Genomic DNA, 25,547 nt, shown 5'->3' on the forward strand with positions numbered 1-25,547 from the left:
GCAGAAACATTTGACTGGTCACACTTCAACAAAATCTAGTGAATGTTTAGTAACTTTCTAGTAATTTTCCAAAAATTTCGGTTGTAACTAGAATGTTACTAAACATTCACTAGATTTCATTGAAGTGTGACCACCCCGGTGACACTCTTGAGTTGAAACTCAGACCAGATTTGACCGTTGCCACCGGTGGCGCTGGCTGTGTAGTGGGAACATTTCAATGAAAATGCATGGGATAACACAGAAAAATTTACTTTTTACATATTAAAGTTTATTTAATCGTGTTTATTTGGGCATATAATTAATTTAGAAACTTTTAAACATATTTTATAATATAATTAACTTTAGAAAAGAGTGAAGTTTTTTATTTATAACGAAAAATATGTACCAATTCCTGGCGGGAAATTCAAATTAAGTAATTATTTATTATTATAAATTATTATTTTATTAATTGCTGATATTTATTCCATAATATTTTACAATATTTATAATAAATTGTTAAATACTTTTATTTGTGATATTTGATGAGTACATAATAATTACTTAATTTGAATTTCCCGCCAGGAATTGGTACATATTTTTCGTTATAAGTAAAAAACTTCACTCTTTTCTAAAGTTAATTATATTATAAAATATGTTTAAAAGTTTCTAAATTAATTATATGCCCAAATAAACACAATTAAATAAACTTTAATAAGTAAAAAGTAAATTTTTCTGTGTTATCCCATGCATTTTTATTGAAATGTTCCCACTACACAGCCAGCGCCACTGGTGGCGACGGTCAGTTCTCAGCCGAGTTTATTCCTATAGAAAATAGTACAAGTGTCACCGGGGTGAGTGTGACCTACGGAAGCGCCTACGAGTCACCAGCGAACTATCTTGTTCGCGTCACATTTTTAGCTGTGAAACCGAGGAACGCGTTCGATGGTTTCGCTGTTTCCTTGTTTTTGAGTGACGATAAAACACACTGTACGATTCGATAGTTCGATGGTTCTCTGGTTTTACTTAGTTCTATCGTTATCGAAGTCTAAATTTTGTATTAAAAAAATAAATTTAAATTTAAAAACCGAAATATAATAATATATAATTTAAATATATTATTATATTTCGGTTTTTAAATTTAAATTTATTTTTTTAATACAAAATTTAGACTTCGATAACGATAGAACTAAGTAAAACCAGAGAACCATCGAACTATCGAATCGTACAGTGTGTTTTATCGTCACTCAAAAACAAGGAAACAGCGAAACCATCGAACGCGTTCCTCGGTTTCACAGCTAAAAATGTGACGCGAACAAGATAGTTCGCTGGTGACTTGTAGGCGCTTCCGTATCCGTAGTGACCAGCCAAATGTTTCTGCATGCATGCACAGTGCATGAATGAGATAGGTGTGACCGTACCCTAAAATTGTCTTATGAGAGGTTTCTCTGTACCTAATTGATTAGATGACGTTTTATCTGCATGTGGCGAAACCTTGGTTTAGTTGTATCATGGTTGAGTTGCGGCTGTTCAGCTGTTGTATGGTTGACATTGTAAAACATAATCGTCAAGTAGGATTTTTTCCTCTGTGATTCCGTCTTTATAAAGATATTTATTAAAAATGGCTTCTCGAATTTTGAAGACATTTCTAACTGTATCGCGAGCAGTTACCAGTGTTGCCCCAAAACGTAAATATTTAAAAAATTTCTTTCTTGTTTCTTATGTAACAATACACAAGAACTTAATAAAATGATTTTTAGGCTATGTTTCTACTTTTCCTGCTTTGAGAAGTTCATCTCATGAAACAAAGTCTGAGGACATACGACGTGAGTTATTAGTTATTCATTTCATTTTAATTAATTTTTCTTTTGTGAATATAAATTTCAGGTAATGACGAGGTTGACATTAAAAAAAATTCTCAGAATAACACCAAAACTATATATTCAAGTTAGATGATAAAATTCTTTTTAAAAACGACAAATATTCAAATTTTTATTCTGCAAAATTTGAAACAATAAAACTTGAATTTTTTTAATTAAAATTATACTACATGGATCGAAGTAGAAAAGTCGAAGCAGAAATAAAAATCACATTTTTTTTTACTTTTCATGTTTTATAAACAAGAAATAAATCATATAATCAATAAAATAAAATTATGAAATATACACATTCAAAAAAAAAATCTTAACCCTAGAAGGAGTAGGGTAAGTCCGGGGGAGTTGGCCATACGGGAGAGATGGCCAATTCAAATATTTTATAGAATTTGCTGCTAGGTATCGCTTATTAAAGATTAGTTCGCTTTGTTTTGTGGCAAAACACAATTAAAAGAAAAAACTTCACGAAAAATATCGAAAAAGTATGTAGAAATCTGATTTGTTATTTTGACTAGTTCGGAAAAAAGTGATGAGTTTGCGTTTCTCACTGGTGACATGTTATTTTATAGAATAATTTTGAATTTCATGTTTTTTTGTAAAGTACATGACCCAAGCTTTGTCATAACTACATTTATTCAAAAATTTTATTTATTTTTTATATATTAGTTGTGTCAATTTGTCTCCTGACATTAGGAGAGATGGCCATGTTTTTTCGAGGTGAGATGACCATACTGTTTAAGTTATTGGCACCCTTTTGAGATTCGTGTGGTCGCCAAAAAAAAACATTAATTCTGTGGCAAATGACATTTTTCATGACATATATTACAACAAGACACTCCAACAAAGATTTTCAAATTTAAATATGATCAAATAAAATAATCACTATTGTGTAATTAAATCTTAAAAACGTTTATAAACAATCATAACACAGGTCTACAAAATAAGACTTTTTTTATATATACAGCGGAGTGGTTTCCAATGTATTTTTGTGTGCTGAACCCCATTCCGGGTTCCAAATTGCGTATCACATCAGGATTTTGAATAAAGTGGAGGTAAAGTCTCCAAAAACAGTGTTTTTGAGGGTTTTCATTATTTGTTTATTCCTTAACCAGACGTGCTAGACACTTATATATATGCTTTTTTTTTGCTTAAATATGCTTAAATTAAATTTTAGATCGTACACTTTTAGACTCATTTACGCAGGATTAAAAAAATTTGAAATTTTGAAAAAAATGGGGGTAAATACCCCAAAAATCTTTTTAAGTGACTTGAACCTAATTTTTATTTAAAATTTCAAATTTTTTTTCCTTACGCATATGAATCTTAAAGTGTAAGATATAAGATTTAATTTAAGCCTATATAGAAGTCTCTATCACGTCAGGTTAAGGAGAAAAAAATACTGAAAACTCTCAAAAACACGGGTTTTGGAGATTTTACCCCCACTTTACTCAAAATCCTGACGTGATACGCAATTTTGTAAACCGGCATCGTGTTCAGGACACAAAAATAAATTGGAAACCACTCTGATATCTTAGAAAAATACCTTGTAGACTTGTTGTGTTGGTGAGACAGACAAACAGAGAGCGCTTATCGAAGACTGGATTCAGTGCAATGATTGTCACCTTTGGGTTCATGAAAATTGCACTGAATATAATGATAAATGTTCGAAATGTGGTCAGAAGAAGAAAAGAAGACATTAATCACTTTAAATTAAGAATTCTGATAAAGCGAAAAGTTAAAGAATGATTTTATAGTATTGGCCATCTCTCCGTACATTCCGGGAGAGATGGCCAAACGTGTTTTTTAAAAAATATTAATTTTAAGATTGTTTACATTTAAAAAATGTATCACTTCTAGTATTACTTGTAAATTAAATGTTCAATATTTAATTAGCAAAAAAAGTTAATACATAAATCACTTTCTTCTTATTTTTACAGGCCTTTAAAAAAACTATGGCCAACTCCCCCAGACTTACCCTATATGAATCTTCTCACTTACTCTTACTTATAACTTTTTCCCTACTAAAAATAGAGAGAAATGTTGAGAATGTTTTTTACGTAAAAGATCTTAAACTTTTAGAAAAAAATTACTTTTTAAAAAAATATTAATTTTTTTAACAATTTGCTTGAAAAATAAAATTTGTTTATAACTTTTAAACATGTTCACCCTTATTTAGAAGCGCGAAAAAAATCATTAATATTGTTTAAGTCATAATAAATCAATGGTTAAATTTTTGAGATGGCATTATTTTTTGTTTTCGAGATATTAATTAATTAACAAAAAGTTAATAAAAAATGAAATATTTTACGAACAAATAAAATTAGAATAATTTTAAAAATACCATTCCAATGCTTTTCGAAAACCACATCCAACGAGCCCTATATGAACTATTTTGGATAAACGGGTGTCAAATTAATAACATTTGAAGAAGTGAAGATAAATCTTCAATTATTTTTTTATGTTGAAGATCATTTAATTCTGAGCCAAATAAAACCAGAGTAAATTGCATTTTTAACAATCCAAATTATTAACAGATAATTATTAAAAATCGTTGTTTCAGCACCCCACGGCACAACACGGCAGAGGTTGCCTACCTACTAGGCATGGTATTATTCAGTCTTTCTCTAAATAACATTTTATAATTAATTTTCGATTCTTAGTAATACTTAATATTCTTTTTTTGACGCAGAATTAGATGAAGTTTCAAATAAAAAAAGGATTGACGATTTATTTTCATTTCTTCAAATGTTATTAATTATTTAAATAATTTGTATTATTAATTATTAATTTCACACCCGTTTATCCAAAATAGTTCATATAGGGCTCGTTGGATGTGGTTTTCGAAAAGCATTGGAATGGTATTTTTAAAATTATTCTAATTTTATTTGTTCGTAAAATATTTCATTTTTTATTAACTTTTTGTTAATTAATTAATATCTCGAAAACAAAAAATAATGCCATCTCAAAAATTTAACAATTGATTTATTATGACTTAAACAATATTAATGATTTTTTTCGCGCTTCTAAATAAGGGTGAACATGTTTAAAAGTTATAAACAAATTTTATTTTTTAAGCAAATTGTTAAAAAAATTAATATTTTTTTAAAAAGTAATTTTTTTCTAAAAGTTTAAGATCTTTTGCGTAAAAAACATTCTCAACATTTCTCTCTATTTTTAGTAGGGAAAAAGTTATAAGTAAAGCAAAAAAACATTGCTCTAATTTGTTATTGTAAATATCTCGAAAAATATTACAAAATTTCAAATACAAAATTTGTACACTTATTTAACACCACTATCACTACAAATTACCGAATTTTGAGAAAAAATCTGAGACATGACATGCTATAATATAAGTGATTTATGACCCTAGCAGCATTCGGATATTCAAGATATCCTGTGGACGTCCTAGAAATATCCGGAAAATTGGATATCCCTAGGACGTCCATAGGATATCTTGAATATCCGGATGCTGTTAGAGAATAATAATTGAGTAAAAAGTTAAAGAATATTTTATGATTTATATATTTTCTTGATAGTGCCCGGTTATGATACACCCTGTATATTTAGTCTATATCTATTTTATTTTAATTGAATTTTTCGGAAATCTTATTTAACATCTAATAGACTGTCAACGTGTTGATAAACAATTTTTATTGTATTGGACTTATTTATTTTATTTATTTACTATATATAAAATTTCCAATTCCTATGAAATCTTTGAATATAATATATAATATGTAATATATAATATGTAATATATAATATGTAATATATAATATGTAATATATAATATATAATATATAATATATAATATGTAATATATTTTATGTAATATATAATAGATAATATTTTCTTAATTTTGTGAGATAATATCCTTGTGTCTAAGGACACTTAATGTAAACAGGCCCGACAATCTGTCCCCATTTATTGTTGTTTACGTATTTGGAACGAAATAAAATTCCCAAATAATTGATTTTATTCTGCTTACAGCACGAAAATAAATGCCTCTATATTTTTGTTTCGTTTGCGGGTAAAGTCGGCCGGCGCTTTAAACACTTAAATATTGTATTTCATTTATTAATTTACATTAATTCTAACTACATTTTTAATAAAACTCGGATTTCTTCTGGAAAAAAGTAATAGTTAAACTTTAAAATGATTTAAAGCGCCGGCCGACTTTACCCCCAAACGCCGACTTTACCCCATTTTAGGGTACCTCACAAGTTTTCTTTATTGAAAATAATTATCAGCGAATAATTATTCAAAACACATCATTTTTTAATATTACATTTCCCTATCTTTATTTAGACTTAAAATTTCACCTACAAAATTTCCGGACACATCCCTTAAAGATACATAAAAAAATCGAGTTCAAAAAATTTCGGTATTACAATGCTTCCTCCATGAGGATGCAATTATTGAAATTTTAATATTTATATAAATTTTTTAAGTATTAAAAAATGTTTTTATTTTTATTTATAGCGACAATTCGAAAGAAAACAGATATTGAACAATTAAAAGATTTTGGACAATATGTGGCCGATTGTTTGCCAAAATACGTTCAGAAAGTGCAAATAGTAGCAGGAGATGAGCTGGAAATTTTAATTGCACCGGAAGGTGTTTTGGGGACTATTTCATTTTTGAAGAATCATCACAACGCCCAATTTACTAATATTGTGGATATTACAGCAATAGATGTTCCCAACAAGTCCTACAGATTTGAAGTACTGTAAAGAAAATATTATATTTTTACGGTGACTCTAGGTTATTTACCTTTTTTTGAAATTTGTCAAACAATTTCATTTTTCTTCAACTTCGAAATTGGAATATCATTTACAAAACTTTTTAATGTCATTGCATTTTAGGTATTTTATTTAAAATCATTGTTGACTATTTAAAAAAGTAGTATTTAAAAATTAAATATTACAGTTTTATATACTTTCAATTTACATCTAAATCTAAATCTACATCTAAATCTACATCTAAATCTACATCTATAATTTCATAAAGAGCGACTCCACGTCAAGTGATCGCACCGATTTAGGCTATTTTGAAAAAATTTTTATAATATTGATAATTTGGGTTCCTTTAAGGGCCAAAAAAAGAAATCCTAAGTATTTTTAAAAAATTAAAAATATTGCACATTTAAATTTTTTGAAATTTTTTTTTTGATTTATTATAACTTCTATAATTTTTAATCAAACGGGATGAATTTTTTTTAAAATAGGGGAGACCGAGGAGGAAAGTAACAGAGGAGGAAAGTAACAAAGCTTATAACTTTTAAACAAATTATCGGATAGACATGGTTCAAACATATTTTTAGTCGGCACTGTTTTAGTCGGTCTGATTCCGGTGTGACGTGCAGAAAAAACGTCAAAAGTAAGTTTTCGTTCAAATTTTCAAAGTCTCGTATTTCTTTAATTTTATTGTTTTTCAAAATGTGCCTTTCGTTATTTTGTAGCCTTATTATCTGTCTTTAAGTTGTGCTTAAACAAACAATTTAACATTTTTAATAAATGTTTAACACTTTTGTGTAGTTTTAACTTTTTTGTTGACATACAAGAAAAAAGCGACCGAGGAGGAAAGTAACACGCTACTTTTCTCCTGTTGTCGATATTGTCCATGTTTTAACTAATGATTGAAGCAAATCGTATTTAATTTTACGAATAACAGAGATTTATTTAAGAAAAACCTGTGATCTAGGTAAGCATAAAATATCTTTAAGAAAAAAATGAGCTAAATTCATAAAATGTTCGAAATATGTGCTAAATATGTCCCAAATATGTGCCAAATAAGTATAAAGTGTACTTAAACTTTTATGTGTTCCTAATAAAAATATTTCTAATTAATAATAGTCATTAGTCTAAAGAATTTTACATAATTTTATACTGTTACTTTCCTCCTAGGAGCTTGTTACTTTCCTCCTCGGGGGTGAGGAGGAAAGTAACAGATGAAGAGCTTGCGTAAAAGTTATACTGTGAACTGTCAATTTATTATAAATGTTTAATTCAAATTTTATTTAAAAGGTGAATGTCCAAGCTTTCATTTAATATATTGGACAAATTTATCCGACAAATATTTTTAATGCTAGCATAAAAAAACTGAATTTTGTTACTTTCCTCCTCGGTCTCCCCTACTCGTATTAAGAAGCTCTTTCATGAAAAAAATTTTGAAAAAAAATTGAAAAATTTTAATTTTTATTAAAAAAACAATTTTAATTGTTTAAATAATTCCAAAAGTATATCTTCGATTTTTTTCAAAAAATTCATGAACATTCTCTACAATGTCCTGAAAAATTTAAGACCTTGAAAAAGATGGTATGTCTTATAGTATCCGAGAAAAAAATTATTTACTTTTTGTAACGCGTGAAGTCATTGTAAACTATATAGGTACTTATATGAGGCATTTCATTTGAAAATACAGGGTCATGTCTCGGATTTTTTTCAAAATTCGGTAAATTGTAGTGATAGTGGTGCTAAATAAGTGTACAAATTTTGAATTTGAAATTTTTAATATTTTTCGAGATATTTACAACTCGGTAATGGTTGCCTACCTACTTGACATGGTATTTTTCAGTCTTTCTCTAAATATCATTTTATTATTAATTTTCGATTCTTAGTAATATTTAATATTATTTTTTTGACGCAGAATTGGAGGATCTTCCAAATAAAAAAAGAATTAACAATTTGTCTTCATTTCTTCAAATGTTATTAATTATTTAAATAATTTTTATTATTAATTATAAATTTAACACTCGTTTATTCATAGCAGTTAATATTGGGCTTGTTGGATGCGGATTTCGATAAGCATTAGAATATTTTTAAAATTATTCTAATTTTATTTGTTCGTAAAATATTTCATTTTTTATTCACTTTTGTTAGTTAATTAATATCTCGAAAACAAAAAAAAATCCTATCTCAAAAATGTAACCATTGATTTATTAAGACTTAAACAATATTTATGATTTTTATCGCGCTTCAAAATGAGGGAGAACATGTTTAAAAGTTATAAACAAATTTTATTTTTTAAACAAATTGTTTAAAAATTAATATTTAAAAAAAAAATAATTGGTTTCTAAAAGTTTCAGGTCTTTTGCGTAAAAACATTCTCTACATTTCTCTCTATTTTTAGTAAGGAAAAAGTTATAAGTAAAGCAAAAAAATATTGCTCTAATTTGTTATTGTAAATATCTCGAAAAATATTAAATTTCAAATTCAAAATTTGTACACTGATTTAGTACCACTATCACTACAATTTACCGAATTTTGAAAAAAATCCGAGACATGACCCTGTATTCTCAAATGAAATGCCTCATATAAGGCACCTATATAGTTTACAATAACTTCACGCGCTACAAAAACTAAATAATTTTTTTCTCGGATACTATAAGACATATCATCTTTTTCAAGGTCTTACATTTTTCAGGACATTGTAGAGAATGTTCATGAATTTTTTGAAAAAAATCGAAGATATACTTTTGGAATTATTTAAACAATTAAAATTGTTTTTTTAATAAAAATTAAAATTTTTTAATTTTTTTTCAAAATTTTTTTTCATGATAGGGTCAGCCGGGGTAAATCCAAACGCTAATTATTTCAGCTTAATTAAAATTTTTAAAAATAAGTTCGATATGAGAAATTTTACCTCAGATCCTCTTCAAGAGATTCTAAGTATTATCCCATTTTTCGTTTGTTAATTAGCAACAGCATAAAAAAAAGTTAGCGAGTATTGCAAAAAAGATTGAAAATCAAAGATGACACTATTTCAGTATTTTGTCTCGTGTTTGAAGAAAAAGAAGCTAAAAATTTATTTTATTATTTATAATTGATTGTTATGAATACTAGAACAGAAACTATTTTTGATTTTTGCCTTCTGTAAAATTTTATTAATAATATCAGACCGTTCGTATTTACCCAGGAAAATTGGAAAACCGGGGTAAATCCGAACGGTATTTTCAATAATTTTTTTTTACATCAGAGCCACACAAAATTGTTTTTATTTCATTACACTATTATTTTAACATTATAAAAGTACGTAGAAAAAAGTTTTTCTTTCTATACGTATCCTCGTTAGTAATTAATAAGCAGAAACTTAATCTCTGTTCTCTCGAAGGAGTGTTTCAATTTTTTTGCCAAATGGTTTGTTGAGAAAAGTTTTTCAGGATCTTAATAAAATTTGGTATTCTACGGTTTTTGGGGTCGCTAATTACCAATTTGAAGTCAGTTTTTCAAAATTCAAAATGTCGGACGAGAATTAAAAAATTCATTGGATTCGCTCGAAAATTGTTACTCGGGGGGTTTCAGGGTCGCTGATTACGAATTTGGAGTTAGCAAATTTGATCATTTTTAAAAATAAGTTTTAGGAAAGTCCGCCATTTTGAATTTAAAAAATTTGACTTTTATTTTTGTATTTACATACAATCACTCCAAAATACTTTCTATACCAAGTTTTGCAAAAATCCGTTATGATTTGATAAAGTTATTGAAGGTTTTAATTGTGTAATGCATTTTAATTTTTAACGTCTTTGATTTTTGTATTTATATATGATGCATTATTACATAATAGGTTTATTATCGTATTTTTTTGAGTTTTTATATAAGTTTAACAATTGCAATACTTTAAATTTATTTTCCCTAAGATTTTTCTGAAATACAGTGGCGTTCGTATTTACCCCGGTATTTTAGGAAAGTTGCAAAGTATCGAGTTAAATACGAACGCTAAGTTTCCTGCGATTGTAATTTATCAAAAATTTTTGCTACCCCATAAAATTGTTCTATGGAAGTAAAGTAACAACTTCATGTACCAGAATACCGTAAGTATTTTTTTTTAAAGGAAAAACTTATGTTATTGTTGAAACTTACTAAAAGCGTTCGGATTTACCCCGGTTGACCCTAGAGCTTCTAAATACGAGTATTTTAAAAAAAAATTCATCCCGTTTGGTTAAAAATTACGGAAGTTATAATAAATCAAAAAAAAAATTTCAAAAAATTTAAATGTGCCATATTTTTAATTTTTTAAAAATACTTAGGATTTCTTTTTTTGGTTCTTAAAGGAACCCAAATTATCAATATTATAAAAATTTATCAAAATAACCTAAATCGGTGCGATCACTTGACGTGGAGTCGCTGTACAGTAGAAGTATAATAGTATATTGTGCACCAAGTACCGAAGGAATCTGTTTTCTGACAAGTGCAAAATTTGCTGCTCCAAGTGAAGTTTTCAATCATCAATTTGCACGAATTCGAAAATGTTGTTTCGTACGTGGTGCACACAGTACTTTGTGCAACACCAATTTAGAGAAAATGCTTTTTATTAAGTGAATATCAAGCTACAATTAATGTTTATATTTATAATAAAAAATATTTATTAAATTCATAGAATATGTAAGAATTTCTATATAATTAGTTTTGTACACATATTCAACTGCCTATAGCGAGCAAAAGTCAAAGTTCTACAAAAATAAAGTCATAACGCTCGATGCCGTCAGCATACATACTTGTAATTCAAGATAATTCATAGTTATTCGAAATAATTCAAAGTTTATGTTAATTTACTATACTGCAGATAATTCATATACTTCAAGATAATTCAAAGTAATTTAACGTAATTCATGACAATTCACAATACTTCAGATAATTCAACAAAAGTGTACACCTTAATTCACAAAGTATTTTCCCCTCGTTCATTACGAAATATTATTAAATATTCTTGAATATTTAATTCAAATTAAAATAACTACAGCTTATCAGCTTTGAAAAGTAACAAGATTTTAGGACCAAATTCAATAAACTCGGTGTTCTCACACTTGGTGTATAATAGTATACTATTTTATATATTATGATAAAAAATAAAACAAACTAAAATATAATAAATTAACATTGTATTACACAATCTGTACTAAGAAATTTAATTTTTCAGCTGATTTACATTCTCCTTTCGATACCATATAACTCACGTATTCGAGTGAAAACTTACACGGATGAATTGACCCCAATTGACTCGATTACTGGAATTTTCGAAGGAGCTAATTGGTACGAAAGAGAAGTTTGGGACATGTACGGAATCTTCTTCTCAAATCATCCTGATCTTAGGAGAATTCTTACTGACTATGGATTCGAAGGTCACCCATTAAGAAAAGATTTTCCATTAAGTGGTTACGTTGAGGTAATTTCATTTATTTTTCAGAAATGCGTTTAATGTTATTTTTATCATATATAGATATAAGGCATTCTCTAAAAAAAAGTCACCCCTATAAAAAAGGTTTTGAGATATTGGCTTGATACTTTGATGAATTGTTGTGCTATATGCAAGTAACAGATTTTAAAAATGTTGTTGAAGTTTCGATTTTTTAGGAAACACCGTTATTTACAAATCCACATAATTTCTACAAAACTTTATGTTATGTTGTCCCATTTTTATAATTATTCAGTTTTGTTCGCTCGTCGCACACAGGATTATTGCGATAATTTAGTGCGCAAGGTTAATTGTATCGAATTTTCTATTTTCATTGATTAGCCCCTCCGACGGCCGTCTTCGTTGCTTCTGTTCCTTTTTCAATTTCTATTTTATTCATTTCATTTTAAAAAATGATTTGATTTCTTCTTGCATTTTTTATCCCATGTGCGATTCCAAGTGAGATTTTGACTTTTTCGGAGTAGGTTAACCGATTGCAATGAAACTTTGGAATTTTGTTATATATAGTAAGACTAATCTTTAACGTAAATTTCAGCCTAAAATATTTGTTAGTTTACGAGATTTGCAATAATAACAAAAAATTTAAAACTGCTATATCTTCCGTTCTAATAAACGAATTGAGGTCTACTTTTTTTTAAAATGTCAAGGAAAATGAGAGGAATAAATCTCTTTCAGAACATTTTTTTATAATTTTACAACTAAAAAAATTATTAAATAATAATTGAATAACTTTCGCGCGACTATCTAAAATTCAATCCCTTAAACGCTAAAATGATCTTACCTGTGTTTTCTTTAATGTTCCAAAGGATTTTTATTGTAAATGTAAGTTTAACTTAAGAAATTTTATTAATTTATTAGTATAAACAATTGAGATTTCTGCTAGTTGACGTGCAGACGACATTGCGCACGCAGCATTCTCACATAGCCAATTTAGTCCACGAATCACGTCAGTTGGCTATGTGAGAATGCTGCGTGCGCAATGTCGTCTGCACGTCAACTAGCAGAAATCTCAATTGTTTATACTAATAAATTAATAAAATTTCTTAAGTTAAACTTACATTTACAATAAAAGCTTTGGAACATTAAAGAAAACACAGGTAAGATCATTTTAGCGTTTAAGGGATTGAATTTTAGATAGTCGCGCGAAAGTTATTCAATTATTATTTAATAATTTTTTTAGTTGTAAAATTATAAAAAAATGTTCTGAAAGAGATTTATTCCTCTCATTTTCCTTGACATTTTAAAAAGAAGTAGACCTCAATTCGTTTATTAGAACGGAAGATATATCAGTTTTAAATTTTTTGTTATTATTGCAAATCTCGTAAACTAACAAATATTTTAGGCTGAAATTTACGTTAAAGATTAGTCTTACTATATATAACAAAATTCCAAAGTTTCATTGCAATCGGTTAACCTACTCCGAAAAAGTCAAAATCTCACTTGGAATCGCACCCATATCGATTCAAAATGTAAAGAAAAAATGAATGAATATGAAATAAGAGAGAGTGATTTAGGCTATAATCTCTCTTGCTCTAATTATTTTCTGCTTTTTTTATTTTTAAATTATATTCATCTTTATGGTACTACTCGGCTGAAAAAACTTGTACAAGAAAATGTACAAGTTCTTGTACATATTCATTAATGAACTTGTACATTTTCTTGTACATGTTCAAGTAATGTTCTTGAATAAGTTCAGCATCCGGAATTGAAACATGTTCTTGTACCAGAACTTGTACAAGATCTTGGACAAGAAAATGTACATATTTTCTAGTGCAGGTTTCATGTACATTTTCTTGTACCAGATGTGGAACATGTTCTTGTACATGTTCATTTATGTTTTTTAAATTAAAAATTAAAAACTTTAAAGGCTGCGCAGTAGTTTTCTTAAGCCTTTACAACTGCGCAATAATTTTTAGCATGCATAAGTGAGAGTTTTAATAAATATAACTTATTAAAATTTCAAATTTTTTTCAAAAACATTTTTAAGGGGGAGTGACACCTTTGACCCGAAAAAAATCTATTTCTTTTTTAAACGATACTATATGATGTGTAGAATAGAAATTATATGTATTAGCAAAAGCGATTTCGAAGTTATTTTATGTAAAAAAAATCCAAATCTGCAGAAGGACTCCAAGAGCGCTTTGAGTGATTGATAGCGCTATCGGCTATTTTGTCTTTTACCGTGGTACCCATTGCGTACTGTTACGCTCACAGCCGCTCGAAAGGCTGAAAATGACATTTTTCAAAACGGTGGTCAGTCTAGCTCTAACAGTTTTGATCGGATTGACTTCGGCCAAAGTTTTTTTTCATCGTCATTTACAAATGCGTTAGAGTACGTTGCGGATTTTTTATTAGTTTGTTTGTTTTTGGCAATATATTTTTTGAAAAAATTGCGCCCTAAAAATCGACTTTTTCCTTTAAATAGCTGCCAAATCCACAAAAATTAATATTTTTAAAATATCCTACGTACTCTAAAGCTAAATCTGTTACAAATTCAGAAATTTTTTTAGAAAAGTACTAGATTAAACGGTTTAACCTGTTATAGTTGATTATATTCCAGGTTATCTGATGTTTGACAAAATTTACCATTTTATTGTTAAATTTATCAAACATCCGAAGACCCTGGAAATTTCTTTAAAATATCATTTTGTCACCCACTTTTAGGTGAAGGAATAATAATTTTATTTTTGTATATAATATTAATTAAGGTATATTATAATTTTGACCAATATATTTTTACAATATACTAGGTAAAAAAATCAAATATAACCTTAAGAAATATTATGATTAAAATTTATTTTACTTTAGTTTTAAAGTTAGCTATTTGTACCGGAGTTCGGTACAAAATTGACGGCAAGGCATGAAGGCACAATTAAAATCTCTCTCTCTCTCTCTCTATTTTATTAAAGCGACGTCCTGTCGCTATGAGCTCCCGCGCTCGACTGATTCTCGCTTCTTCTCCTTCTCCGCACTCCACATGCTCCGCATGGTGGGGAAAAACAGGCCTCCATTGGCTCTCACAATTTGGAGAGAGGGTACCACGCGCGACGCTTCTCTCCACGCTACATAAATACAGCGAGTTTCTGTGACTCGCTCTCTCTGCTTTGCCAGGCCCGGTCAACTCCATTGAATAGAAATGGCAATGATCAGCGCCTCTACCACCAACATAGCAACTAAATTTTACCCAGCCTGTATATCTATATCTTTGGTATATATAGATATACAGGCTGGGTAAAATTTAGTTGTTATGTTGGTGGTAGAGGCGCTGTTCATTGCCATTTTTATTCAATGGAGTTGACCGGGCCTGCTGCTTTGCCAACTCTCAATGTTTCAACACGTCACAGCCACGCCACGCGTCTCACTGCCGTGAGACCCAAGCCGCCGCGTCACTTTTTGACGCCATTTTTTCTCAACCGCCTGTCAAGCCGTCAACTGCCGCCGTTCTCCACAGGGAAATTTTAATGAATAAATACTATTTTATTCTGGGAATCCATCGTCTTGTTACTTCTTTCACTGGCCGTGAAAGATCATCACCTTTAACACCTACATAACAATCTGTCCTTTTCAGGACATCCATTAAAAAAGAAAAACATTGACAATTAGTCCTTTTTATGGCAAATTGTCAATCGTAAAAATTATTTTGTTCTTCAAACTTAAAATTTAACCTCGACAGCTGTCGCTTCACGAATCATCGGGAGACTCTTGGGGACAGCACTCTGATCCCTGTTTGGGTTCGAGAGCCCGACACCAGGAACTTTCCTTGACGCACGCGTCAACAGCCACTGCTTGATCGACACTCTCTTTACTTATTTCATTTTTGTTGTTTAGTTTAACCTTTGAGCTTGTCATTTACCCGACACACAATGACCGGTATCAAACCATAATCTTGCTCACCGATTTGCCCTGCAGAGAAACGAGACCAACTTTATCGGCCTCTATAGACAACAAATTGAAACTTTTTTTAAGTATAAATATATTTTCGTAAACTTAAAAAGTTAATAAATAAAGTCCTCAAAACCAAATTTTGTTTACTTTATTCCTGTGTCTTAAAAAAATCCATGAAAAACAGGTTCAAAAGAGACCTCAAAGGTGTCACTCCCCTCTTAAACAAATGTTCTTGTACAAGAACATAAACGTGTTCATATAAAAGTACTTGTATAGTACAATTTCGGTAAGTGTCGCGTGCTCGGGACAACAACATTTGATAAGTATTGGATTTCCCCTTGCGTCGTAGTGGGGCGGTAGGCAGTGCCGTATCATAGTGTCTTCCAATGCTTATTGAGTGCTTGGATACAATAAGGGGACGTATGCTCGGCGAGTCACTTGAAAGCCAGTCAGAGGTACCAAAAAGTATAAGAAATGAAAATTCGAAGTTTAAAATTTTGAAAAATACCACCTTATAGTGAATAAAAATGCGCATCTTTTTTTCCTTTGAGATTTTTTTGCATAATGAATATTTTGGATAATAATGACAAAAATGTCATAAATTTAAATTCCCAAAATTCATTGAATTTTTAAACATAAATTGTCGTATCTTCGACAGAAATTGGAGAATTCTCTTGATATTTGATTTACAAATGCATTTGGGTCTATAGAAGGCGACAATATTATGAGAATGTTAAAATTAATTAATTGTTTAACAATTTTTTATTGTTAATATTAACCCTGTCGGAAAATATGTTTCCTATCTTTGTCTGCAAAAAGTATGCGGGGAAGTTTCAAATTTTAACAACTTCCAGTGAGACATTTGTTCATTATAATGTAAAGAAGTTTTCTGTAAAGTTGCAGAAAGATTGCTTTTTTATTTACAGAAATACAATAGTTTTTAACAAGTTGCGCGCGCCGTCAACGATCGCAAACGTGGAGTCTTTAAAGACACTTGTAATGTATTAGATACAATGTATTAGAATTTTCTATATATGCTGTAACAACATTTAATGCTATTTTAAATTATGTTAAATCTGGTAAAAACCTTATAATAACTATTAAAATATAATTATTTTAAAAATTACAATTTTTAAAAAATAGTTAAAAACAAAATATTTCCAGATTTCTAAACAATAATATTTAAACTATTTAAGTGTATTAAAGAGTGCGGATGGATAGAAATGAAAATATTTATTTAATTGTTTATTATTATTATTTCTTATTTACCTTGTTTCTAGAAATTTTTAATATATTTCTTGTCCACAATGATGTATTTTTAGGCTTTTTCCTGCCAATTTTAACAGCCATTATAAATGAAAGTACAAATCTTTTTTCAGAATAAATATTAACTGCTAACAGCTTAACCACAAACTCGAAAATGGCAAAATTTATTTAGAATTTCTACAGTAAACAAGTATACAAAACAATTTGTAAATAAACGATATAGGTGCTATAAATAAATACTTTTTGAATTATTTGTAATATTTCAATTTGCACATATGAGGAGCTGGAAAGTAAAACTCGCTCTCCGCTCGGATGGACTCCGTAGAGCCAGTCAAACATTTGAAAAAGTGATGAAAATTGAAATTCAAAATTTTGAATTTTGAAAAGTACTACATTATAGGAAATTAAAAGGCGCATCTTTTTTTCCTTTGAAATTTTTTTATAAAACGAATATTTTAGTTTCTAGAGACCAAAAACTGAGAAATTTAAATTGTTAAATTTAATTAAGTTTTAAAACATAAATCATCGTATCTCCGACAATTATTAATGAATTTGTTTCAAATTTGAGATGTACACGTAATAGGGTCTACTAAAGGCGACAAAATAATGAAAAATTAAAAAATCATTAATTGTTTAAATTTTTTTTAATAAAAATTGTGACCAGTTGATAATAACGTTTTCTTACTTTCATCGACAAAAAGTCTGCGGGGAACTTTGTAGTTTAGAAAAATTCCAGTGAGACATTTGTTTATCACTATATAAGGAAGTTTTCTGTAAAATATTAAACCAATTCATTGAAAACTTTAAAAATTATTCAAGTTTTAAGAAAGCGCGGTCGACGCGCAAGTAAGTCCTAACGCTATTCGTACAGACAGCTGTTCCGTGCATGAAATATAATTAGATTTTCACATTAAAGTATAAATTTCTTTATTATTATTATTATTATTATTATTGCCTATTCAGAATTAAAGTTTGTTGACAATTAATACTACAATGTTCAATTCAATAATAAAAAAATTTATACTTTAATGTGAAAATCTAATTATATTTCATGCACGGAACAGCTGTCTGTACGAATAGCGTTAGGACTTACTTGCGCGTCGACCGCGCTTTCTTAAAACTTGAATAATTTTTAAAGTTTTCAATGAATTGGTTTAATATTTTACAGAAAACTTCCTTATATAGTGATAAACAAATGTCTCACTGGAATTTTTCTAAACTACAAAGTTCCCCGCAGACTTTTTGTCGATGAAAGTAAGAAAACGTTATTATCAACTGGTCACAATTTTTATTAAAAAAAATTTAAACAATTAATGATTTTTTAATTTTTCATTATTTTGTCGCCTTTAGTAGACCCTATTACGTGTACATCTCAAATTTGAAACAAATTCATTAATAATTGTCGGAGATACGATGATTTATGTTTTAAAACTTAATTAAATTTAACAATTTAAATTTCTCAGTTTTTGGTCTCTAGAAACTAAAATATTCGTTTTATAAAAAAATTTCAAAGGAAAAAAAGATGCGCCTTTTAATTTCCTATAATGTAGTACTTTTCAAAATTCAAAATTTTGAATTTCAATTTTCATCACTTTTTCAAATGTTTGACTGGCTCTACGGAGTCCATCCGAGCGGAGAGCGAGTTTTACTTTCCAGCTCCTCATATATCACATTTTATACTATTATTAAAAAAGTATAAATGTTGTATATTATATAATAATAATATTATATAATAATAAAATTATGATAATAAAATTATATAATATTATATATATAAAACTTTGCCAAGCAAGTGTCTTTAAAGACTCCACGTTTGCGAACGTTGACGGCGCGCGCAACTTGTTAAAAACTATTGTATTTCTGTAAATAAAAAAGCAATCTTTCTGCAACTTTACAGAAAACTTCTTTACATTATAATGAACAAATGTCTCACTGGAAGTTGTTAAAATTTGAAACTTCCCCGCATACTTTTTGCAGACAAAGATAGGAAACATATTTTCCGACAGGGTCAATATTAACAATAAAAAATTGTTAAACAATTAATTAATTTTAACATTCTCATAATATTGTCGCCTTCTATAGACCAAAATGCATTTGTATACCAAATATCAAGAGAATTCTCCAATTTTTGTCGAAGATACGACAATTTATGTTTAAAAATTCAATGAATTTTGGGAATTAAAATTTATGACATTTTTGCCATTATTATCTATAATATTCATTATGCAAAAAAATCTCAAAGAAAAAAAAGATGCGCATTTTTATTCACTATAAGGTGGAATTTTTCAAAATTTTAAATTTCGAATTTTAATTTTTTACACATTTTGGTACCTCCAAGAAGACTAGAGACAGGAGAGTAAACTCGACCGTTTTCTCATGCAGAGCATTGAGTCAACAGTGGTAGGTATATGAGGGCGACCCTTGATTGCGTCAACTACTCTTTTCGATTCTGCGCATCTTTCACACACATTTACCGAGAAAATGTGTATAGTCAAAGATATTTGTATTGGGCATAGTCATGGGCGTAGTAAAATTCGCGTGAATGCACAGCTGATCAGCTGTTGCTCATAGACGAAAAAGTAAATAGATTATATTTATCGTAAAGAAAAAAAATTTAATCTTTTTAATTGTCTTTTACAAGAACCAGTGAATAAAAAAAACCATTTGAATAAAAGCAATCTTCGTTAAAATGATGGTTGCAAATATATAATTGCTTTACATCAAGCCGGTATTTTTTCAGGTTATGTCCAATAGCATTTAACCATTCTTTTCTAGACTTCTACAACAAAAAATGGTTATAATAAATAAATAAACAGTAAATTAAAACTTTTGAATATTTTTATTTAACATTTTCATTTTTTAATAATTATTATTAGACATTATTACTATAATAAAAACATAAATAATATAAACTAATACAAGTCCAATATGACATACCTCGTCTTTCGGAAAGGGAAATAATGTTCGATGATTTTCTTTATCTTCATCATTATCACAGCAATTAGTTACACAACACTTTCCACTCATTATTGATCAAATATAAATTAACTTAACATTTAAAAATTGCTAATTTTGTAAACTAACACAGGCTTTTTTGATTTGACGGCCATAACAAAAACAAATCACATGTAAGATATATACGTCATACATACATATATATATTATGCGCAGAATCAAAAAATAGATACTTGACGCCTTCTAGGGTCGCCCTCATATACCTACCAGATTTGTCTTACCCCCACTACTCTACTTTACTCTCCTGTCTCTAGTCTTCTTGGGTACCTCTGACTGGCTTTCAAGTGACTCGCCGAGCGTACGTCCCCTTATTGTATCCAAGCACTCTATTGATGTTCATAGTCAAAATCGCGGCAATTCGAAACTTTTGTAAGAACAGTTTTGAAAATATTCATAACTATTAAATGAAGCATACAAGAATGTTTATACTAATAGATGATATACAACAATTTCTGTATGTCTTATTATTTTAAAGTTATGAACGTTTTAAAAACGCTATTCTTTACAATAAAATAAAAATATTTAATAATAAGTAATATGAAGTAATAAAACAAAATATATAAATTTCTTTTGTAAATTTATTATTTATTATTGTTTATTACTTTTATTTTTTTTCTCTTAAGTTGTAAATTATAAAAGAAGTTATATCATTTGAAATTTCTTCAAATATTTGCATCTGTATATGATGAAATGCTTCACATTCCTTTTTCGCCGGACCATGATTTTTCGATTCAGGGCACCTCAAAACGTAAAGTTTTTATGGAAATAGAAAAAGCCAATTTTCGACCAATCATAATAATATCTTCTCATGTGATTTTACACAAAAATCAGACTTTCTTCAAAATTTTGTCAGCTACAACTTTACCATTGAAACGGTTGCTATGGTAATGGTTGCTATGGTAACAGGTCTGTGAAGTTGAAACCGCCAGTTCAATATTTTTTCATTTTCTATATTGCATTCGTTTGCCCACAATAAGTCCACGTTTGTCCAACAAAAATTTTCATTTGTCCACCTTTTGTTTTTGAAAAAAATCAAAAAATTTTTTTTTTAGATTAAAAACTACTAAAAAAATGCAAAATTAACGGTTTCAACTACACGTATCGTGTGTTCAGAGTTAGTCCACATTTTTTGTAACAACAACAACAATTTTTTTTTTTTTTTAATAAAAGTTTAAAGGGTGGACAAATTAATTTAAGGGTTGGACAAACGAATTCAATGCTTGGACAAACAAACAAAGTTGATAAACGATAAAAAAATCAATTTGTTTAAAAATAAACAATTTTCATTTTCCTTCCACACGGAGGAATATTAAGGAGACCGATCTTGCTGTAGTAGCGCTTCTGAAAATGTCAAAAAAACATGTACGATAAATGCCAGTTTCACTGCATTTTACTCAACCACCAAGGTAGCTGAGCATGCGCATTAGCCATGTGCTGTCTCTTTCTCTCGCAAAAAGTGTGCGAGTGAGATCTGGCTGACGTATATTTCTCAAGTCTTCCATGCGTGTTGTGATGAAGGGGTTATGTGTTATTGTTATATGTTATTGTGTTAATATTTGACAAATTGAAAACTAATAATTTCTTGGTAAGAAAAATCTTTTTCATGACATACATAATAAATAATATGTTTATAATTACTATGGCTCCATTATTCTTTTAATAATTACTTCAATTTATTGACACTTTAAATATTCCAATAGCATACATTATTATATACTTACACATGATTTTGGAGATACAATATCGCAATGGTAAATAAAATTTATGAAATAAACACTGAACACTAAGATTTTTTTGTGACATATATATGTATATCGCATAACCACACTTTTCATCTGTCAAAATTGAGGTCCAATGCGCATGCTCAACTACTTCGGCCAGTTGAGTACAATGCACTGAACCTGGCACTTATCGTACATGTTTTTCCGACATTTTCAAACGCAGAGATCGGTCTCCTTACTATTCCTCCGTGACTGACACATACGCAACGATTGTGTATGCGCCGCCATGTTTCTTGGCATTTTCGTTTAAATATGTCACTTTTTAAACTTCATTTTTAAAATAATTTAACGCAAATTTATGTATTTTTCGGAGAAGAGCGAGATACATTGTATGCCAATCTATCACCCCTCAAATATTTGGAACAAAAATCTTTTCTTATTTTAGAGTAAGATGTATACTGTTTTCCCACACTAGGTCACGTGAGTTTATCGTTTTTTATTTATTTTGACAACCAAACTGTCAAATTGTATCGGTTCAAAACTATGAACTTATCGTCTAACGACCAATAACAAGCGATCTCCGAGTTTAAAAAAAATTGTTTGATTCCAAAAAAATTATATAAATTAACCTTTTGCTTTGATTCGAGAAATATTCTAACTTTTAAATTTAACTGTTAACATTTATTATAAATACGAATATTTAAAAAATAATAACATTGAAATTGTTTTAATAAATTACGTAAGAAATAAAAATACTCTTGAATAACTATACAAGTTGCAAACAAATTTAATAGTGATAATATAAGTAAATTTATGTTTATTTTGCTGTTACTATTTTTATTAATTTTTTATTACTTTAGAAACGGAATCCTTTTATAACTAAATAAAAAAATATTAAGTATGTATTACTTAAATTAAACATTTATTTGAAAATTTTAAGTATTCATAAGAATGTATTCTAAATATTAAGAGGAGTCACCACCTTTATTTTGAGTCCTTTAAATTTTAAGGATCGCAGTAAGTTATATTTTTTTCTTGCATCATTTCGGTCGTAAAAACATACAGGATGGTCAAAAAAATGAAATTTTAATTTTTGACCATTTTAGAAATTAAAGTCTTAAAAAATTAATATATTTTAAATATAATATATATTCTTTTACAATTTTAAGTATTTTCCATAGTCAAATTTTTTCTACACATTTTAATGATTCTTCAGAATCTCGCTCATGGTTTTTCAAAAATATTAATGTTTTCAAAAAAGAAAAATTCTAAAATGGTCAAAAATTAAAATTTTCTTTTTCTGATCATCCTGTATGTTTCTAGGACCGAAATGATGCAAGAAGAAAAATATAACTTCCTGCAATCATTAAAATTTAAGGGATCCCTTAAATTCGTAAAATAATAATTATATTATATTATATTTGTAAGAGGGAGTAAACATATATTCTTTTTTTCTTCCCTATTCTAAAAAAAAAGTTTTTACAATCAATCTGGAAAAATAACGTTTTTTCTTCTGAAAAATCTGGAAAAGTCAAGGAATTTTAGTATAGCAAAAGCGTGGCATCCCTATAAATGTTTAATTTTTTTTTAAATTATCTGATAGAAACAAAGAGCTTAAATATTTCCATTACTTGATACTTTCTCTTAATTATAACATAATTTTAATTGGGTTTTAGATTCGATACGACGATGAAAAAAAGAGAGTAGTCGCCGAGCCACTCGAGTTAGCACAAGAATTTCGCAAATTTGAGCTTTCCGCTCCTTGGGAACAATTTCCGAATTTCAGGAGAAGTCTTCCCGAACCAGCTTCTGTAAAGAAATAAAGTCGAATTAGAAAAAAAATTTAATTTATTATAATTTTATTTAAAAATACGAGTTTCTATAAACTCCGCAGATTGTAAGCAATCTTTATGCACTGAAATATTGTTTCATAAACTTAATAAAATTGTTACTGTAATATTTTGTCTCTTATATATTTATTTATTAATTTATTTATTTATTACAATAATAATATTTTCCCGCATTCCTAACTGGACTATATATGGGATACAAAATAATAAGAAAAGAAACAAACAAAAGAATTATATATACTTTTATACTTATTATACTTTTAGTTAATACCAAAATTTCAAGAATTAAAGAGTTATCCCAGCAAACACGTTCTGTAATTGTTCTATGAAATTTAAAGAATATTCTTATAGAACTTTGGTTCCATCAAGGACATGTAGCAGTTATAGCACCAATGGGTAATAGTGTTACTTACAGTCGGTTAAGTCAACCTTTAAATTTTGCACTTATTTAAAAACATTAATTACCAATTAGTTAATATTGAATATTAAAATTTGATCAATACATAAATTACCTGATTTTTGCTTCCTCATGAGGAAGCTTTGCATTCGTGACGATTTTCAATTTTTCAAAAGAAGGTTATATGGACTCATTCTCATCTAGAATTAATATATTTGAAGTTCTGAGCAAATGTCCAGATGTATGTGTGTGTGTATGTCACAAAATATTGTGTATAATTTATCTCAAAAACGTTTTGACGGATTGTCCTGAAATTTTGTATCTTTATTACAGTCATTAATACCTAAAATCTGACACAAGTATTTCCAAATATATTCACATTTTTTTATTGTAAATTTAATTTTGTTTGGTAAAAAACTTATTTCTTGCATTAAAACAAATCGATTAACCTGTATAAATTTCATATTTTACTGAAACCCATAGATTAATTCATTTTTTTTTAAAAAAAACGTTTTTTGTTTTTTTTGAAATAACTTTTTTTATATAGAAATTTTAATTAATTCTTATCAAAATTGTATTCCTGGCATGAAAATGAATCGATTGATGTATATAGTTCAGTTTACATTTTACCAATATTTATAAAATTGATCGCTATTTTAGCTGTAATTCTTCTTTTAATCTGGAATATGTATAAGTCGTTCACCCTAAGTCGAACGTACGTATAAGTGAAAAATATTTTAGAAGTTACGTAAATTAAATGTTCTGTTAAAAATGTACTTAATGTGTGAAACTTTTTCGGGAGTTAGAACTTTTATGAGCAGTATACTCCGGATCAAAACTACTTAAGTTTGAGGTTACGTTTAGAACTTGCCTGTGACAATTTACATGATTTTTCAACAAACGAAATACAACATTGAAACGTTATTAAATATAGAAACATTTTATCAAAAATGGAAGCGATGTAATCGAGAGATTAATTAATATCTTATTATTATTTATATTTTTCTCGAAACTCACAAAAGTAGACTTAAGTGAGTTCTAAAAGTAACCTCAAACTTAAGTACAGAGAAACCTCTCATATGACAATTTTAGTGGGGGGTTCTCTTAAAGCAGGTTTTTGGCGAGAGGAAAAATTGATGCGCAGTGACCGTTTGCACATGGCGGTCTATTTCACAATAATGTTGGAGTTTATTGGAAATTATGTTAGAAGAAATAAAGAGATGAATATAAAAAATATTAGAGATTACTTAAATTAATCATAAATTTCTTTCTTGCATTTTTTCCATACCCAAAACTTTGATCACAGATCGAAGTTTCTTGCACGTTTTTAGGCAGGTTATTTTCTGTTTACATTGTCAGCTATATACAC

At 28.5% G+C, this 25,547-nt stretch overlaps 1 protein-coding gene across 1 annotated transcript; it reads left to right on the plus strand.

Moving 5' to 3' along the window:
- Positions 1 to 1,463: 1,463 nt before the first annotated feature.
- LOC127286266 (NADH dehydrogenase [ubiquinone] iron-sulfur protein 3, mitochondrial) lies at positions 1,464 to 23,890 on the plus strand. Its single transcript, XM_051312640.1, has 5 exons — positions 1,464 to 1,664; positions 1,737 to 1,802; positions 6,333 to 6,574; positions 11,769 to 12,014; positions 23,608 to 23,890. The coding sequence occupies exons 1-5, from the start codon at positions 1,598 to 1,600 to the stop codon at positions 23,752 to 23,754; spliced, it is 768 nt and encodes a 255-aa protein (XP_051168597.1). The 5' UTR covers positions 1,464 to 1,597; the 3' UTR covers positions 23,755 to 23,890.
- Positions 23,891 to 25,547: the final 1,657 nt, after the last annotated feature.

The sequence above is a fragment of the Leptopilina boulardi genome, unplaced genomic scaffold, assembly GCF_019393585.1.
Source record: "Leptopilina boulardi isolate dan_hultmark-lab unplaced genomic scaffold, ZJU_Lbou_2.1 LbouV2_351, whole genome shotgun sequence".
Classification (NCBI taxonomy): Eukaryota; Metazoa; Arthropoda; class Insecta; order Hymenoptera; family Figitidae; genus Leptopilina; species Leptopilina boulardi.

Coding starts and splice junctions, on each gene's coding strand:
- LOC127286266 (XM_051312640.1), top strand. CDS start 1,598: ATGGCTTCTCGAATTTTGAAGACATTTCTAACTGTATCGCGAGCAGTT. Junction 1,665..1,736: donor TACCAGTGTTGCCCCAAAAC/GTAAATATTTAA, acceptor AATGATTTTTAG/GCTATGTTTCTACTTTTCCT. Junction 1,803..6,332: donor AAAGTCTGAGGACATACGAC/GTGAGTTATTAG, acceptor TTTTATTTATAG/CGACAATTCGAAAGAAAACA.